The sequence below is a fragment of the Brachionichthys hirsutus genome, chromosome 22 (genome assembly GCF_040956055.1).
Source record: "Brachionichthys hirsutus isolate HB-005 chromosome 22, CSIRO-AGI_Bhir_v1, whole genome shotgun sequence".
NCBI classification, from domain to species: Eukaryota; Metazoa; Chordata; class Actinopteri; order Lophiiformes; family Brachionichthyidae; genus Brachionichthys; species Brachionichthys hirsutus.
The window spans coordinates 7,003,474-7,021,941 of record NC_090918.1 but is presented as its reverse complement, the minus strand read 5'-3'; the positions used below and the strand labels follow the sequence as shown (position 1 = coordinate 7,021,941).

Sequence of the window (18,468 nt, the reverse complement as noted above, 5' to 3'; positions counted from 1 at the left end):
CACGCCTGCTCACCAAAAGGTTTCTACGCATTCCAAAATATCAGTTCACGTAAGAATATAATCATCCTTCTTCTTTCTATCTCAGCTTGTGCCGTCAGGCGTCGCCACAGCAACCCAATCTTCCCCACGTCACCCTGTCCTTTGCATCGTCCTCCCGGACACCAGCCACTCTCTCACTGCGTCCATGCATCTTCTCCTGGGTCGCCCTCTCGCCCTGCTCCATCCTCAACATCCTTCTACCGATATAGTCCCAAAGATGGCATTCTAATTAGATCAGGGAGCAGACGCAGAAAGAGCCAAGCTGGAAGAGAAGAAGTGAGGAGATAAGAAATGCAAAGAGGAGGAGGGGGCTGCTTTCACATGCATCTCACCCTGTTACCCTTTGGTAAGCAGACGTATAGCTGTGTTAAACCAAATGGACGAGCTGCACGTGACATTTTAAATAAGAGAAATAAGAATAAATGAATGATGCTGGGTTGAATGGTTTCCTCTTCAAGTAAAGACAGACATTGTTTTGTTTTTTTTTCCAAGAAGAATGAAGTGGATTCACATCTCAGAGCAGGAAGCGTAGGCTAGTTCATTTACAGCACGGAATAAGCTACAAGTTAAAGTATCAAAAGTAAAAATAACTCTGTCGCTTATGGCTGAAGAACAAAGTTTGCAGCGCTGTCGGATGCTCATTAGCGGCACAATACCTCCTTTTTTTGGATTGAGCTAAAATTGCGACAGATGGTTCGGGTTCCAAAATAGAACAGACAGACCAGTGGATATGTTTTTAAAGCTCGAGATTTCAAGAGAAACATTTTATTTCCTTCCAGCGTGATGTCATACCATGTGCAAATTGTTCACGGAAGCTACGAAAGCTTTTTAAATGGGGATTTTATTTGAGGAAGCAGTGACGAACTATAGTCCATGTTAAGTATGTGACATCAGAACGGACAGAAGTGAGGAACGGGTTTTGAGTTTTTCACTTCCATCCGTTCGGATGTCCCTCCATCTGTAATGTTCCACCCTTTTGTACCATCTCGTGAGCTCTTAATTTGCACAAAAAGACACAATAAAAGACAAAAGCGATGAAAAGATGGCCCCGTCTGCAGTTGAAGAGAAATAAACATCAGAAGTGTGTGGTAACGAAGGAATAAAAAGTCACGGTGGCAAGTGAAGCGAGGCAAAGACAAAAACAGAAATAACCATATATGGTCTCTGGTGTCGCCCGAGTTGCCTGGCAACCTCAAAGTTTGGCTCAAATGTCACCGCCGAGACATTTTTGCTGTGAAACAATCTGCATCCTTTGCAGAGGACCATGAAGCAGCTCCACATGCAGAGAGGAGGCGGCGGCGTCGGATTGTCCAACAGATCCTAGATGGGACACGGATGCTTTGGACACATTTTGACTAATTATTCACCGTCGATCTGGGAAGACCTTTCGCGTGGAACATGCTCTCGTTGGTGTGTGTCTGCAGCTTCAGAGGATTTTCATTTCATAAAAAGGTTCACAGCTCCATCTTTATGGTGGAGATCATCATTACAGCACTAAAAAAATTGTTTGAGGACTGGCTGTTTGATAGCATCTAAGTCCTTCATCTCGTGCGCCTCCTCTGCTCCTCCCCTCCACCCCGCGGTACTCCCACAGTCCAGCATTCAGCTACAAACGGGCATGTCTCGCCGGCCGTCTGTCTGCTCAGCGTCTCACTCCTCCGTCGCCCCCACACACATCAAAGTCCTTGTTAAGCAGACTTGGTGAGACTAATAGTAAAAGCTAATGGCTAACATGTGGAGCCGTTCGCCGCCAAACCTCCTGAACCGTGCGGCGTGAAGATAAAGGAAATGAAGTGCGTGTTTGTGCATTCCACTATTTGCATTTGCCATTGCCCTGTATCATTCAATGGCAATGACCTGTATGTGAGTTTTTGTGCGTCGGACAAAATGCTACGCAATTTCCACGATTTCTGGCCTCTTAGGCTGAATTGGAGAATTACGTGGAAACAATTAAATGTAAGATTAATAAAAGCATTTGTTTTTTTGCAGTCCGGCAAAAAGTTTAAGCAGATATAAGCTGCTTTTGTCCAAGAAATACAACAAAATGTGTAAATGTGTAAACAAAAACACACTATAGCTGTTTTTCACTGTTTAAAAATCACCCTCTCTGTCGCTACGCCTCGGTTTGAAGGCCGCCGCGCCCGTACAGCTGGCGCTTTGCATTTAACACTTCATTACAGGGAAATAAAGGGGCAAGACGTGTTTTCAGCGCCTGCAACATCTGCCAAGTCAGCTGGATGCTGACACGCCGCACTTTTCTCCTTTCATTTATTTTACCGAGCGACGTTTGCACGTCTGCAGGAACTTAGCGCGTCGGTGGAAAATGCTACGTGAGCACGTGAGTCTGAGTGCTTGAAACCTGCTGCTGCAGGAACAGACTGACAGCTGTCGCCAAGGCGATGGACCATCACGCGTGCGCTAGAGAAAGTGCGGCGGAGCGTGAGCGTGAGCGTGTGCTTGTGCGTGTGCGACAGCTAAAGTGCTGCTCGACAGGCGGATGTCACAGTCAGCACCAACAGAACCAAAGTCCACTACTAATTCACCTTTGATGTACAGTGTGTCCTTGGGCTGCACGAGGAAGTAGAAGCACGCTTAGACACGGGGAGAACAACTCCATCATTAATTAATAAAGGTAAGTTTATCACGTAAAATTGCTGTAATTAAGAAAAAATGAATAATCAGCAATGCCACCTTAAAGGTTTTCACAGGCCCATTTGAAAAAAATATGTCGGGAAATATAAAAAATGCATTATAAACACGAACGCCGTCATTTATCTAATTCTACCACTTCGTCTCTCAATCGCTCCCTCGTGTACTTGAACTTTAATTTTCCCCTCCCTTTCTACAGCAATCTCAAATCCCCTCCCTGCCAGAGTCCGACTCATTCCCTCCATCGTCGTTACTTCTCTCTCTCCCCCCAAGTCTTCTTACCTTCTCTCTTACCCCCCTCTGTTCAGAACTCCGTCACTAGCTCCAACCATTATTCATTATTCATGGCAGAGTCAGTCACAGTCGGCATTAAAGGACCACGCAATATTGCTACAGCAACAATGCAGCAGCAACAGCCGCATTGGATCATGGGAAACTGGGTCACCTCCCAGGAGCGGGAGGGTGTGCTGGGGTGTGGAGGGAGGTTGCTGTAAGACACGTGTTCATGCATGGACACCTGATGGATGTCCTACAAAGTAGGACAGCAGGACAAAAAGAAGTGATGAGAAAGGAAGCAAAATGAACGAATCGTATGAGGTGGCTGATCTGGTCATGCTTGTCGCCTGAGCAAAAACCAAAGAAGAAGAAGAAAAGATATAAAGGCCCATCTAAATTTTTATAATTTGAATGAAAAATCTAAGATTTCATTTCAGTTTCTGCTGAGAAAAAACGTATTGGAAGGGAACGTCCAAGTTAAAAAAAAAATTATGGCAGCAACTTTCCGCGCTGCTAAACATATTGAACTTTCATGAGATATTTGTGTTCTGCCAGTGGAGATTTAATGTCCTTGGAAAATTGCTCTCCTCGCTTTGAGGCAGGCGACCACGGAAGCTCGAGTTAGCCCCCACTTAAATCTGTCAAAGGAACTTTTCAACGGCAGCTCAAAGTTACGCTCCGGTTGACATCCGTGTAGCGCGTCCTATTTGTACTTAGAGAGATAAAAGTTGTCAAAGCGCCGTCGCGTTCCTTAAAACACATCTCAAAACCGCCGCCTCACTTTCACGCCTATTGATTTCACGAGAAACCGATTTTTCGGTGAATTAGATATGAGCAGAAACAGCAATTTACAGCATTAACGAGGCCACTTTATTGATCATGGCCAAGCCGCCTCCCACCAGCCGCTCTGTGAAGAACAATAAAGACCCAGGAGCAAAAACGGATATTCATTTTTGATGTGAATTCACCATTACACTGCAGATGACTCATCCCAAGCATCCTCACGCCGGAGCTGCTGCCTGGATGTCAGGCGGGCCTGAAGGATGAAATGTGAAAGTGAATATTCAAACTATCACCATCGTTTCAAGATCTAACAGTAAAGATTATTGCCATCAATAAAGGAAGGCACCAAAATTCCAGAGGCATAGTCAAATGCATTTCAAATCCAGGTGGACACATTTTGTGAAATCCACAAAAAAAAGTTTGAAAGTTGATAAAAAATTATTTGCAGACCTCCCTTTGTCTGGCTATCGTGAGTGTGCTGACTAACACACAACACACATGTTCCCACCAAGGAAGAACATGGAAATGTCTGTTTCTATGGGAACCCAGCCCTGTGATGCCACACACACACACACACACTCGGGTTTCAGCCTAGGATGTCTATGCATTTGGGAACCGTCTCCTGTGTGCATGTGTGTGTATGTGCATGCAGTGACCAGATGGTGAAATGTCAGTGTGTACCGCAGCAACACAACTGCGAGTTCTCCCAAACAGGACAAGTACACAGTGCAACACAGCGTCACCTTTTAATTCAGGCTGCGCCGCCTGCACTGGACGGGATTTCAAATATCGCCCTTCACGTCTTTGGTCTCGGGACAGTCGGAAGGCTTTTCATACACACACACACACACACACACACACACAGGAGCAGGACTGCTGGACGACGAATTCAAACGTCACAGAGAATTTCACGCTAAGAGAGGATGGCTGAAGCCTGGTTTGCTTCGCTCATCTGCACACCGGCCCTTTATGGCTGGTTAAATATTAGTCTGGATCGACGAAGACACACGCAGAGAACACATTGCCCAGACGTCACGCTGCCATTACCTTTGTTGCCATGACGCTCGTGTTTACGGTACAAGCCATCCACTGTGTGCGTGTGCGTCTAGTACATACAATCCAGCAATCAAACATCAGCTTGGGCTCATGTAAAATAAAGGGCAAGACTCTCTCTCATCTATTCGTCAGGTTGTAGGTTCTAAACCCGTCTCCTGTCAGTCATCACCAGATTGTTCAGCCTACCTACACATTCAGGCCAAGATATTTCATATAACACTAAACAAGAGTTTTAATTTTTCCCAGAATTTTCTATGCCATCCTGAGATTATTTTTTACCCCCAAAGGAACCACACCGGTTCGTAATGATCAAAAACCCATCAGCTCGATTGGAGCTTCCATTTTTGAGCAGCAACAGGTAACGCTGCAGGAGGGTTAACTGCTGGAAACGGCAGGATGACGACACTTTGACCTTAAAAGGAGCCGCTCCCCCCCGTGGTAAGGTGAGAACTTTGAGCTCTGCTGACGGACAGAAGCATCGCTCTGTCTTTGTGTGCTCTGTGGGGGCAGTAATGTGGGTCGATGTGAGGCAGAGGTGGACACTTTTAGCTCAGTAAAAATATCCTCTTCCATCGCTCCCTCGCCGCCTCTCTCTGTCATTGCCTTTACGAATGGCGCATCTGGAGCTCAATGTGAAACGATCAAAAATAAAAAATGTGCCTCGGCTTTATAGAAGAAAATATGTGAGAATAATCCTTGTTTAGTGTCATATGGCTCATTTGACCTCATTTATATTTGCTAAATTATTGCAATGGCAGACACACCCACACCTACACACCTTGTGTGGAAATCTCACTATCCTCAACACCCAAATGGGACGATTAAAAAGCAAGGGAGGAGCAAAGAGGGAAGAGGAAATGGTGTGGTCATGAATGTGGGGCCACAGCTGCCATCATTTTAGAGTCTTTATACTTCACGTTTATTTGGTGGAGGAGAAGAGCGAGGGCAGACAGAGGGGGAGGGACCAACTAAACAGGAACTAGTATTTATTAAGTATTTTCAATTCAAAATGATTCAAAGTGTTCTGATTCCTCTCATAGTCGGTCAAATTCAAACTGGAAAAACCATATAAGGGTAAAGTGATGATCATCGCAATAAACACATTAGTTCAGCTTCAGAGATCCAGAAGGAGTTTTATGTTTCCTGTAACATGCAAACCGCGAGACATTATCTCTTGCATGCGGCTTGCAGTTTGTGAATTCGATGCAGCTAATTGAGCTCCCTTGAAATGTTTGAACTTATTATGGATTTCCCAAAGAGCCCAGCTCTGTCCCCACCATGATCGCTCCCATCTCTTCTTCTATTGCTTCTCAGCAAGCTTAAAAGCGAGGACAGATGAAAACCCATACCCAGTTATACACTTTGTGGGTAACCCTCTGAGCCCCTGGAGCCCTGTAGTAGTGGAGAAGCAATGGATCACAAAGCAAACCTCGCCGTGAAGTAGAAACTTTAGAGTTGGAAATCACCCCTGCCTCTAGCCGAAATGGTACCAAGGGTATTCTTCGTTTCATCCAGGATCTGAAACGGGGAACAGCACTCATCGTCTGTACGTAACGACTCCCCAGGCTACGGCACGGTCAGAACTCGTCGTATCGACCGCACAAAAGCTTGCAGAGCCCATAACCCCCCCCCCAAAAAAAAGATACTGTAGTGAATCATGCACAGCACTCACTGTCTGCCCATTGATAAATTCACACACACCACCAGACACACACCTACTACCTTATCCGGAGTGGTTGCATTCCACTGCGGCTATTCGGAGGCGCACAAACACAAGCCACCTCAAGAAAAGGCAGCGCTTAGATAAGTGAGCCTGCAGATAGATGCTGATCGTTCCCGTCCGTCTATAAATAGACGCTCCTTGTTACGAGTAGCACCCGATGCAGCGGCATGTTAACTTGATCCTCCGCAGCCGAAGACGTGACGGGAAGGAAAAGGAGACATGTCACCAAAGAACGCTCCACATGTTTCCAAGGCCTTTGAGATCTATTTTAATCCGGAATGAAAACACAAAGCACTTGTTTGCCGAAGTGTTTCTTTAATAGGACTTATGAGTAGCGTCCAAGTGATTTTAGAAGTCATGCAAGCGATATAGTCAAGGGCCTTCAGCATGAAACCGCTGAAACACACACACACACACAATCCTTATCACATAGAATCACACAGCCATGAAACACACGTTCATAAATGACAAGTAAAAATGGCCGACACTGTAGAAATCTGTGCAGTATCATCCTCACTTTATCGCAGAACTCAATCACTGTGAATCCTATTATCATTATTGCTCATGGGATTTGCTGTTGCAGGCTTGTGTGTGTGTCTACGAGCCTCCCCATCAGCCAGTGTCCAATCAGATGCTTTGATTATCGAACTGCTTGATTCTGAAAACATTGTTGTCTTTATCTAATCATATCCATATCGATCTGATTCAGTGGGAGAATCAAAACAGCAGGGATAGAGACTCATCCCATTTCTAAACATTTCATATCGTCATAGCAATTACACAAAAAACATCCCCGAGTTGTGCAGCAGACATTTTCTTCCTGAGAGAAAAGACTTTATCATCCTTTGGTTCCCACCCTTCTTTCTGCTTCAACCAAAGGACAGATGAGGAGCATCGCTACGGTTACCATATCCATGACAACCTCTCCCGCTGCTATTATTGGGCAGGTTGTCAAGGATACAGAGCTGCACATTATGGGATATGGCTGAAAATAGAAATGTGTTACTGGAAGCAATACAATAGATCCCTGCTATTTCATAAGAAAGACGTACGGATATCTGGCGAGGGTGAGGTGGGTAGGGGGGCGGGGCATATTGATTCAAAAGTCAGGTTAGATCGCACACAGAGTGACATCGGGATACTGCGCCAAGACCATGATGCAGCTGTTTTGAAGAGAAGTCAAAGAGGAGATCACAAGATTAAATAATTTAATCATTAACTTGTGTCTAAAGTTGATTCTTCTTCTGTGAACAATATGACGGCAATAACGACAGAGACTCTAGAGAATGAACCAGCGGGTGGGCAATATCGATTTAGACTGCCTTGGATTTAATCAAACATGACGAAAGGGCCGAAGAAAGGCCATTTTAAAGTGAATGCATATTGCAAATGCAACACAAATATGCTTTCTGTGAGCCGTTGGAAAACGCTTTATACGATGCGTTCAGGATGGGACAGCTGTGAGACATGTGTGGATACGGATCAGAGCATTACGTTCTATTAAGAACCAATAGGAAGTGTTTGATGCCCGGTGCCAATCTTATAATACATACACAGACAGTTTGAACCCTGTAAGTGCACGTAAACACAGGATTTTTGTGGGATCACATATTTAGCGAGCTCAAACTCAGGGCGATCGGACCGACTTCTGTGCAGGAGAAATTACTTAATCCCACATGCATAAACAAAAACTACACAAACACACACACACACACACACAGTTTTCTGCCTGTTAGAACCTTTAAAATTAACTGAGCACAGCTGTATCAGTGGTGACCCTGCATGTGTGTGTGTGGTCGAGTTTCAAACAACAAATGGCTTCAAAGCAGCAAAAGAAAACGTCTCCTCATTACATATATTATTAGAGACACTGTTAAGTCCTGACTAGTGATGTGTTCAGGGTTCGCTCAGGCGTCCCCATCAAATTCCAGCTAACGCTAGCTCCAGCCCGCTTAGTTCCATTCCCACGTCACACAGCATCCCCCGGGAAAACACACGGCAGCGAATCACACTGGGCGTTTCACGTATATCGGCTGCAAGACCAAAATGCTCCCAGAGTCCACAAGGCCAGACTTTAAACCAGCTTTCATTGCGCCGGATAGTTTCAGTATACTGTAACTGTAAAGCAACTTAAATATCGAGGATTACTCACCAGGTTGGAGTTGGTGGCGTTCGAGTCGTCCTCGGGAAAGGGGATGTAGACGGCTAAGGCCACACAGTTGGCAAAAATGGTCATCAGAATGATGATCTCGAATGGTCTGAGAGGAGCGTCAAGGAACATATGAGACTGCTGTGATCGACTTGATCGATTGATTCGGTTGCAGCTGCTCCTGGGTCTGTGCCGATGTATCGAACCCCTGATTGGCTCCAACTGGAGTTCCAATCATGAGATGTGAGACAGCTGCAGGGGATCCCATGCGATTATCTCCATCTTGGATGGGGTCGGTAGCCGACTCTGACATCCGGCCTTACCAAATAAAGGAACGCCTTCAGATGCTATTTAAACAAAGATGTATTTTTAAACACCCTTAAATAAGCCGGGATACATGAGTAGTGTACACAGTACGAGGGATCAAAGTTCAGTTTGCCTTTTTGTTAACAGTGAGGCGCATCAAGTCACTTAGGAACCTCTTTGTGTGCACAAGGGGTGGGGCTAGAGAGACAGCACATGCCCTAATATGGGCGCGACGAGGAGCAGGCCTGTCGCGTGGAAGACGGGATGTGGAAGGAGAAAGAGGAGAGCCTTTTTTATATGGAATGGTCCTTGAGAGGGGAGTCACCTCATTATTTTTGGCTGGAGAGAGAGAAAGAGAGAGAGAGAGCGAGAGCGGGGAAGAATGAAGAGCGGAAGGTGAGGAAGAGAAGGAGGGAGAGAATGCGGAGGAGAGATAAAGGAGGTCTGGTTTTCATCAACACAATTACCAGCTGCCGCTGCTGTCACCTCCCTCCACCTCCTTTTCCCTCTATCTCTTCTCCCGTTCTGTCCTTCCTTCCTTCTTCCTGATTGGCTGCGTGACAAACGGGCCAAGAACTCATAACAGAACACAAACCAGGAGGACCTGATGAGCTGTGCTGTCAGAGGCTCGGAACCCAGAAGAAGAACTGACGCTCATGCTCGACAGAGGCGTTCAGGACTTCAGAAAAATGTTGGAACGAATCTGACAACAGGTGGAGGTGTCAGGGAGGGGGCGGGGCCAATTCACCTGTAGCAACTCACCACCTTTGGCTAACATGCTAACTATCTTTAACTACCTATTATCATGAACGAGCTAACTGTGTTAGACTCTCTAGCGATGGACCTGCTGCCCATTTCGAGCCTAACTGCTGCTTTAGACAGAAAAAAGAGCAAGAAAGAAAAAAGCAAGATTTATTTTCCTGTCATGTTTGGATAAAGTATCGACCCTTGGACATCATTGAACACAAGATCACTCGGGTCATTCATCTTGGGACCAAAATGCCTCATTGAATCATACTCCAGACATGCTGAGGCCTAGAGGAAATCAGGCCTGTGAGTAATTCTGGGTTCTTGACCCGCAATTTTAAAAAGCCCTTGAGGTCTGCTTCTATCAACATCTTTAAAAAAAACAACTACTGTTTTCCGTAATGTTGGGAGGGAATAACACTCTGAGGAAATTCTGGGGGTCTGCCGAAGCACTGAATATTTTAATAACGCACTCTATATTAATCAGGAAAACAATATTAAAAATCTCATCCTAATAGCAGCACGTCTGCAGAAATATTAGCGGGAAGGATTTTAGCCAAAAAAGTTAATTAAGACTGTGACAGCTGAAAAAAAAGAAAAAGAAAAGCAGCAATAAATTGAAATCAGCAGCCGGTTAGCTCGGCAGGTTTTCGTGGCTGACAATGTGCAGAATGAGTTTGGAATTTTAACAGGATAAATATATGCGTTTATGACAAACTGTCACACACACACACACACACTCACACTGCATTCCACAGCTGTTTAACATAAACACCACATGCAACAGATTATCTCACACTGGCAAACCATATAAATGTAAAGATGTAAACCTGCCTCCTACCCCCCCCCCCCCCCCCCTTTCGCGCCGAGTCACACTTCACGTGAGTTTTGCTGTATGTCGGCGGCATTAAAAGTGGTTTTTGCGCGCACGTTCACGCGCGAGCTCAGACGGGCCCCGTCGACCTGTTGAGAGAGGCAGCACCAGCTGTTGTCATGGTAACAGAGGGGGAGGAGAGGACGGTTTCAGCTCTGCTGTCTCTCGAGGACGAAGCACTGACAGAATGCAGGACTCGCGCACACACACATAAACCAACGCACAAGGCAAAGTATAATGGTTCGAGAAACGAGCAGGCAGGAAGACGGACAGCCTGATTGGGACTTTTTCAAACGACTCGAGTACATTTTTCTTCCAATACTTCCTGGTCTCTTCCTCTAAACACGCCCTTTTAAAGTCCATCATTCCGACCTCACTCATCTCTCTCCTCAAATTCTCTCTCTCTGTAACTCAGCCTCTCTCGTCCCTGCCCTCAGCGCTCTTTAAATGAATGGTGCTGGGAATTGTGGGTAATGATCTGAACATTCATCAGTCATTGGGTAGAGACTGTTCCAGTGACCCTGAGGGATTACGCCTGGCCTTTTTCCATTCATTTTCTTTTTTTTTAACAGCGTACAAACAGCTGGAAGGGGTATCTCGAGATCCGCTGTCCACATTGTGGCTTTTAATAATTGCTATAAATAAATAAATAAAGTAATCGCGACGATAATTTACGACGGCTGAGTCACACACTCATCACTGAGCTACAGCATTAAAACCAATGCATGACGAAATAGAAGAAAACAGTAATTAATTATGATAGGTTATAGATTATATTACTGGATATTAAAATGCATGGTTCCTACTTTTCCGCATTTCTTGCTCTCCTATTATAGTTTACTTTGACCGTGACGCTGGCCATTTCTGTCCCTCTCCCCTTTCTCCCTCTACCTCACCCCATGGGGCAGAGAACCAAGTCATTATGTTCCACACCTTAAAATACAGGGCAAATCCAGAAGAGTCGGAAGGAAGGGCGGATGGAGCAGCAGGAAAAAAGGGATTTAAATGGATACAGGGAGGGAGAGATAGATAATAAATGAAAGAGGGAAAGTGGGGGAGGCAAAGGGGGAACAAAGGCTTAGATGGACCTGGGGGGGAAAGAGGATGGAAGGCAGTTAGGAAGAGCTGGGAGAGATGCATATGCTGGAGAGAGGTGTGAAAGAGGGATGGAAATGACACAATTTGTTTTATCCCCCTGTGAGAAAAGAACATAAGATGAAAGGCAAAAGAGAGAGAGAAGGAGAAGGACGGTCAGAGGAAGGGAACACAGGATTAAGAAAAGCGAGCAGAAAATCACAGCGAATGATGAAAACCAAAAAAGGAATGAGATGCATTTTCACGCATCCCGAATGCCCTCCTGTCCATCTCTCTATCCATTATCCACCCATCGCTTTGATAATGGAGGGATGATGTGAGAGACGTGGATTTAAATACCTTCGCTCTGTTCTATTTCGGTCGTTTTGGGTGTGTTTGTATAATTTCAGTTTCCAGTTGATAATATATTTATCATATTATCTATGAATATAATAATCATATTCATGACAATGACACATCTATTCTGAGGTCGCACCCGTGCTACACTTTTTCACTGCCTTACGTGTTTTTCCAACGATCTTCTTTTACCTGGTTTCATTTACAAGCGATCATTTCCAAAAAGAATTCCAATTTAAAGCCTCTAAATTCATACAAACTTGTGGAAATGTGACAGATTTTGTACCTTTTTTTCTGAGATACTGTAAAAAGAAAGTGCACTAATGCAGATTGCCATACATTTCCTGGTTAGCTAAACTGCTAAAGGATACTTCCATTCCACGATGCTAATGCAGGCCCTGCGAATGGGGTTCTTGAGCGTGAGACAGAGCAGGGCGCGTGGCGGCCTCGTGGCTGTCGTCGTTGTCTGTTTCTTGGGCTTAGAAGTATAGTGTTGTCTCTTCCGTTGGGTCGAGCTGGCCGTGGAGATGGGCCCGCCCCCTCCCGAACCAAGCCCCGCCCCTCCGCTCGATGAGGCGTTGCCCATAATCTTCGCCTGCCGCGCGGCATCGATGGCCGCCTGCCAGCTCAGGGCCGCCCCCGGCGTGGGGATGTGCTCCGGGGCCAGGCCCACCAAGCCCACCCCGCGGTTGACCCCGCCCCCTCCTCCTCCATCACGGTTGCCGTGGCTGCCGCTGTGCTCATTGGTCAGGCCTGGGGGAGCGGGGCGAGGAAGAGGGGGAGGGGGAGAGTAGTCGGAGCCTGGAGCGGAAAGTAAAAGGAAAGGAAAGATAAAGTTATTCACATTTACAAAATCAAAATATTTATTATGTTACAATGAAATTAACAGTAGAGTCCCCGAGTAAGAGATTACACATTCAACCCTTAACATTTCCTGACTGCAGACAAGGAATTACGCAATAGAATGAAGGTGGGAAACAAGAGTTGGAATAATCTCAGTGAGATTACATCGTTATATCACTCAGATGAATTGAAGGAATAAGCCTGTCAGTAAAAGTACTATAAGAGGCAAAGCGGATTATCCTCACTGTATGTTTAGCCAGATTAGAGACAGTTATTTCACCAACGCTCTCACCCTGAAGGATTACTCTCTGTGTTTAGTGGAAAAAACCTTTCTAGTTCTCACCCTAAAATTATTTGCCTTCGACTGCGACTTCCTCTGGACACCGCCCAGTTGTCATTTCAGATCAACATACAAATGGCACATTTTGTTTGTCGGACGACACCTTTAAATAGCTTCATTTCATCCTCCATTGATGGCTTTGCTACCAAATGATTTCCTCCTGAGTTACCGGAGCTAATCATCAAAGGTCAAACGGCAAAGTCGAGATAAACGCCGACTCATCCGAATTGATTTGTGAAACGGACGAAACACTGCGTCAAAGAATTAGGCTCTCTTATTTCATTTGGAACAAGACAGGAATCAGCATCGTCATGGCGACTTCACCATCGCGTGTGGTACGGTATGCCCCGGATGCAGAGGTCTGATCATGTCGTTTCCAGGAGAAGCTATTTCCCAATTGTTCTTGTTTTAATGATGAACCGTCTCTGCTCGCATCATATTGTGATCAAATAATTAACATCTTTGTATAACTTAAATAAAACAGGAAGTCCTATAACGCTAATCCTAAATCAAAGTTACAGGATGAACAACAAAAGGAGCAGCAGCGTGTTTTAAAGCAAGCGCCCGAGGAGTTGCGCTTTACGTGCATCGGCGGTGAAGTCACTGATCGGATGCAGCTGCGTCTAATGCGTTTTCAATTTGGAGCATCCCATTACTTGGAAGGAGCCGTATTTTTCCAATTTTCCCTAAACTGCAGGATTGATTTTACAGGGTTTCTGAAATGTACTTTTATGGGACATACACACATTTGGGCTCTACTGTGTCCCCCCCCACCCCTCCCAGCTGATTGTGTAAATATATTTACACTTTCTTTATACCGGCGACTCCAGTGTGTGTTAATCTGCCTCCTGATTGCTGTTGCAGTGTTGCACATCATCATATCTCTCTCTCTCTCTCTCACACACACACACACACAACTGATCTGAACTACAGATTATAATGTGATATAAAATCAAGCCAGTGGAGCCGTTATCTCTCTCATGACAAAGAGAGATGCACGCCGCCATAATAAAAAACAAATATGCAACCAGTGCAAAGTACCCGAGTGAAAGCTGCTTCACCAAAGGCTCCAGGAAACTCATTAGACCGCCTCGTTCGCTCGGCTTCATTTAATTGGCTCAAGTGGATAATGGACAAAAGAAAGGAGACCAATCGGATTATCCTACCCTAAATCAGCGGCTCGCATCGCGCCCCCCCCCCCCCCCCCTGTGCACCCTTCTCTATCCTATTTCTCTTTTTTAATATGTCCGGCATTTCATTCCTCCCTCCACCTCCATCTCCACGTCGACTTCTCCTTAAACTCCTCCGCCCGCGCGGCAGGCATCGGTTTGGGCTGGATGGTGATGATGTGATTATCAGTCAATTGAGCGACGATGACACTCGATCAGACAGAGATTAATGGAGGACACAACCACCGACGGCCATCGAGCCAAAAGAGAAATCGTACGTTCTTTCCGATGTCTGGTACCGGTGGTCCAATCGGATCGCACAACACACACCTACACACACACAACCGTCTCCTTCTCCTACTGGACCTCCTTTAGCACCAATTCCCCTTTAATTTCATGTATTTATCCTCCTCTTCCTCATCAGGACAAAATCTATCATCCATTTCTTCATCACCTTTTCCATCCCTCGAAAGCTATTACCATCAACCCTCCCCCACCTCCAGCACTTTGTTCTTCGTCGCCCCTTCCCTCTCTTTTCTCTCTAATTTGTATGGCTGTCACTCCCTCCATTGGTTCTCCAGCAGCAGACAAGTTCATTTTCAGCCCCGTACTCTTCCTCCTTTCCTTTCATCAATCTACCCCTCTTTATCTCTCCATTTTTCTCAATACGTCCTGCTTCACTGCTTCTTGTGTTTTCATCCAACTTGTGTGTCATCCTCTCTCTCTCTCTCTCCCTCTCTCTCTCACACACACACACACATGCTCAGAGCACATGCACAATTCCAAAAGCAGACTAAAAGTCTCACCTGTATCAGGTGTGCATTTGATTTTTAGGTTACAGTACAAACCATGTGTACGTGTGTGTGTTTGTGTGTGTGTGTGTGTGTGTGTGTGTGCACAAGCGTGTGTGTCTTTCATTTGCCTTTCCCTCTGTCCATATGTGCCCATTATCTGGGTGAGTGAGCACACCACACCGATACACCTGCTCCTCCACGCTCACAAACATGCACACGCACGTGAACCCACGTGAACACAAACACACACCACCTGCTGCCTGTGAAAGACAAGACACACACACACACACACGCGTACACCTGTTCCCTTTGATCTATGACCTGTCCAATATACGATTACAGCATAAGACATAAGTGGATGCACGCACGCACACACACACACACACGTAAGACCCACACAGCGTGCTCGGGACACGCGTGTCATTTACCCACACACACACGTAAGGCCCACACAGCGTGCTCGGGACACGCGTGTCATTTACCCACACACACACGTAAGACCCACACAGCGTGCTCGGGACACGCGTGCCATTTACCCACACACACACAAAAATGCATGAAGCAGCAGATCACATGTTCTGATCGGACCATTGCATCTTGCTGATCAAACATGGCAGCCCGGTAAAGGAAAACTTATCATCCTGCCTAGAATATTCCCTGCTAATGGACAAAAGGATGGGCTGCTGTCAAGGGAAATTCCTGCTCATTTACCGCACATCGGGAATAAAGTGCTTCTCATTTATCTGAATTCTACAGATCAGTAAACACACTTCTGCCTGTTACGCGGAGGCTGTTTGTCCATTTTTGCCTTGTCAACAAAAAAGATGGCACTTTTTTCTTTCTTTTTTTTTTGCTTCGCCGTGTAAAACTCCTATCGTACATGGATTTATTCATTCAACTTCAGTGCACGTTCTGTTATTTTATAAAGGTTTCTCATGTTCGAATGCATTTGTTGTTGTCTACAGCTTTTAAAGTGTTAAAACTCCTTTTAGAGTTTTATTTAAATACTGCAGTTTCGGGAAATCAATCAAATTACGCTCTGAGGGAGGATGTAGCTAAGTGCCATTAAAACCTACTGTAGTTCTGTGACAACTGCTATAACAAAGAGATACTACTGCAAACCCTCAGAGGAGTAACTCTGACATGTTTTTAAGCCGTCTGATGCGTTAGAAGTTAAATTACTACACGGCAGGACAGACTAATGATATTCAGCAAAATTCACAAAGTGCTTTTGCCTCACATGATTTCTTTTTTCTTGCCTTACGATAAAACATAAATGACGCTTGACTCTGGAGTTTCAACATGACTGGTCACTAGACTGTTATTCAAATTTTTAATTTAAACTGTTAAATAAGTGTACTTTCCCCAGTGCCGTAGCTACAGCCTACTTCTGACGGAAGTGTCTCTCTACTGGTGAGTTTTACAAAAGCCTCAAGTCACTGTTGATTTTAGCGGCTTTTAATTTTCGAGGTTAAAAAAAAAATAATACCATTGCCTCTTAAGGCGGCAAATTAACAAATCAAATCCTACAGAAATCAAAGAGTAATGATGTTTTTTATTTTATATTACCAGGGGGTTATGATATGAAGTGTTCCTTGATCAGGGATTTAATTAACGGTTTATTTTATTTATCAAGGCCAGTATATAGTGTAGAACTAGAGCATAAAAATATGATGACTGCAGCATTACTGGTCTCGGGTGTGATGCCAGCTCTTTACACAATCAGCACGACACACAGAGACCTCACTGGTAGCAAAACAAAACAAAACAATTACAGTACTTAGTTACGCATGTTGAATTTTCTAAAAAAAAAATCTAAACAGTGAAATGTTGCATGGATAAGGTGGAGGAGGGAGGAGAAGCAGGAGGAGGAGGAGGAGGAGGAAGGCACCCATGCCGACATGCACGCATGTTCACACGTGGCGCAGGCAGCAGATATTAATAACTCCTTATTAATATTCATCTTTGGTGGAGAGATGTGAGGCCAAAGTAACCCAGATACAAACCATCTCGCTACCTGTCTCTCTCCGTGAGTCCTTTATGTTCATCATCTCCATCTGTTTGTCTTTGAATTGTACAGATTTTTCTGACACTTTTAATCCAGCTCGCTGCACTTGAAGGAGTATAAAATAAAAAAAAGCTTCAGCACCTACGTCAAAACCACCGTGAGCTTCCAAGCTCATGGGATGGATAGGGCAAAAGCCCAAATCAGCGACATTTAAGTCGCTAAATTCCCCCCAGACGATGCAGGAACGACTCAAACAGCTGTTTAGGAAATGAAAGGTAACTATAGGATGTTCATTATTTGCAAATCCACATTAAATGTCTTGTTTCATTTGATCTAATTTCGTCTCCAATATTCTTACCCCTGCTTTTCCCTCCTTTATATTCCACACTGTACTCCAATAAAGTATTGCAGATGCCATTCAGACAATGCTCTCATCCAAAGTGCCTCCCAGTAAAGTAATTGCATACATTCTCTTGTCTGTGTAGTCTCATTGAACGGCCCTCCTGACCTTGGCAAGGTCATCACCATGCTGAACCCACTGAGCTTCACTTGACCGCCTACACAGCGTAGTCTGGAATAATTACGTTTCAGCCTTGCTGCGCCGACAGATGTTTTCACACGGGACGGCCTGATCGGCTCGGGCGAGCCGTCTACGCATCATTTGAAGCATCCAAACTGTGAACATGTGGTAGCACAAAGCGTAAAGCTGCAAAAATCCACACACATACTGAATGATGTTTGTGGATTTACTTCACACCCTTGGATACTTCCCATTAGAGCCTCGCTAATTGAAACATTATATTCTCAGGTTTACTTAGTGGCAACACGAAAACAACTGTCACACTGCTATATTTTGCAGCCCACTTCAACGATCCAGTCGCCTGTGCTCACTTTTATGAAAATGCTTTCCACTTTTTTGTTATCTGATTGTTGGATTCGCATGCATTCTGCAGCCAGAAGCCAAACGCTGATTGATATCTGCTTTGGCTGCTAAAAGCATCTCTTGCAGCTTTCGATTGCTCACATCCTCTGTCAAGTCATCCTGTGAAAACGCACCATTTGATGGGAACATATGGAAACATGGAGGCTGAAGCTTTTCTTTTTTGAAAACTCCCAATTTTTATGGGTGACCTTGGAATTGCTATTGCCATGAAAAAGCTACTGTCCATTTTGGATCCAGTGGACAGAACTTATTAACAGGCTCATTTACAACCAAGTCCGCATGAAAAATAAAAGTATATAGGGTAGTATATTTCCACTTTGGCCACAACATACTTATGC

The 18,468-nt window shown here is 45.0% G+C and overlaps 1 protein-coding gene across 1 annotated transcript in view; it reads right to left on the bottom strand.

Moving 5' to 3' along the window:
• The window catches only part of cacna1c (calcium channel, voltage-dependent, L type, alpha 1C subunit), a 92,256-nt gene that overhangs the window by 55,974 nt on the left and 17,814 nt on the right, over positions 1-18,468 (bottom strand). Inside the window, exons 2-3 of the mRNA XM_068755381.1 lie at positions 12,405-12,834; positions 8,679-8,784 (exon numbers count right to left, since the gene is read on the bottom strand). Coding sequence (XP_068611482.1) covers positions 8,679-8,784; positions 12,405-12,834 — 536 coding nt within the window. The remainder of the gene's footprint in view (positions 1-8,678; positions 8,785-12,404; positions 12,835-18,468) is intronic.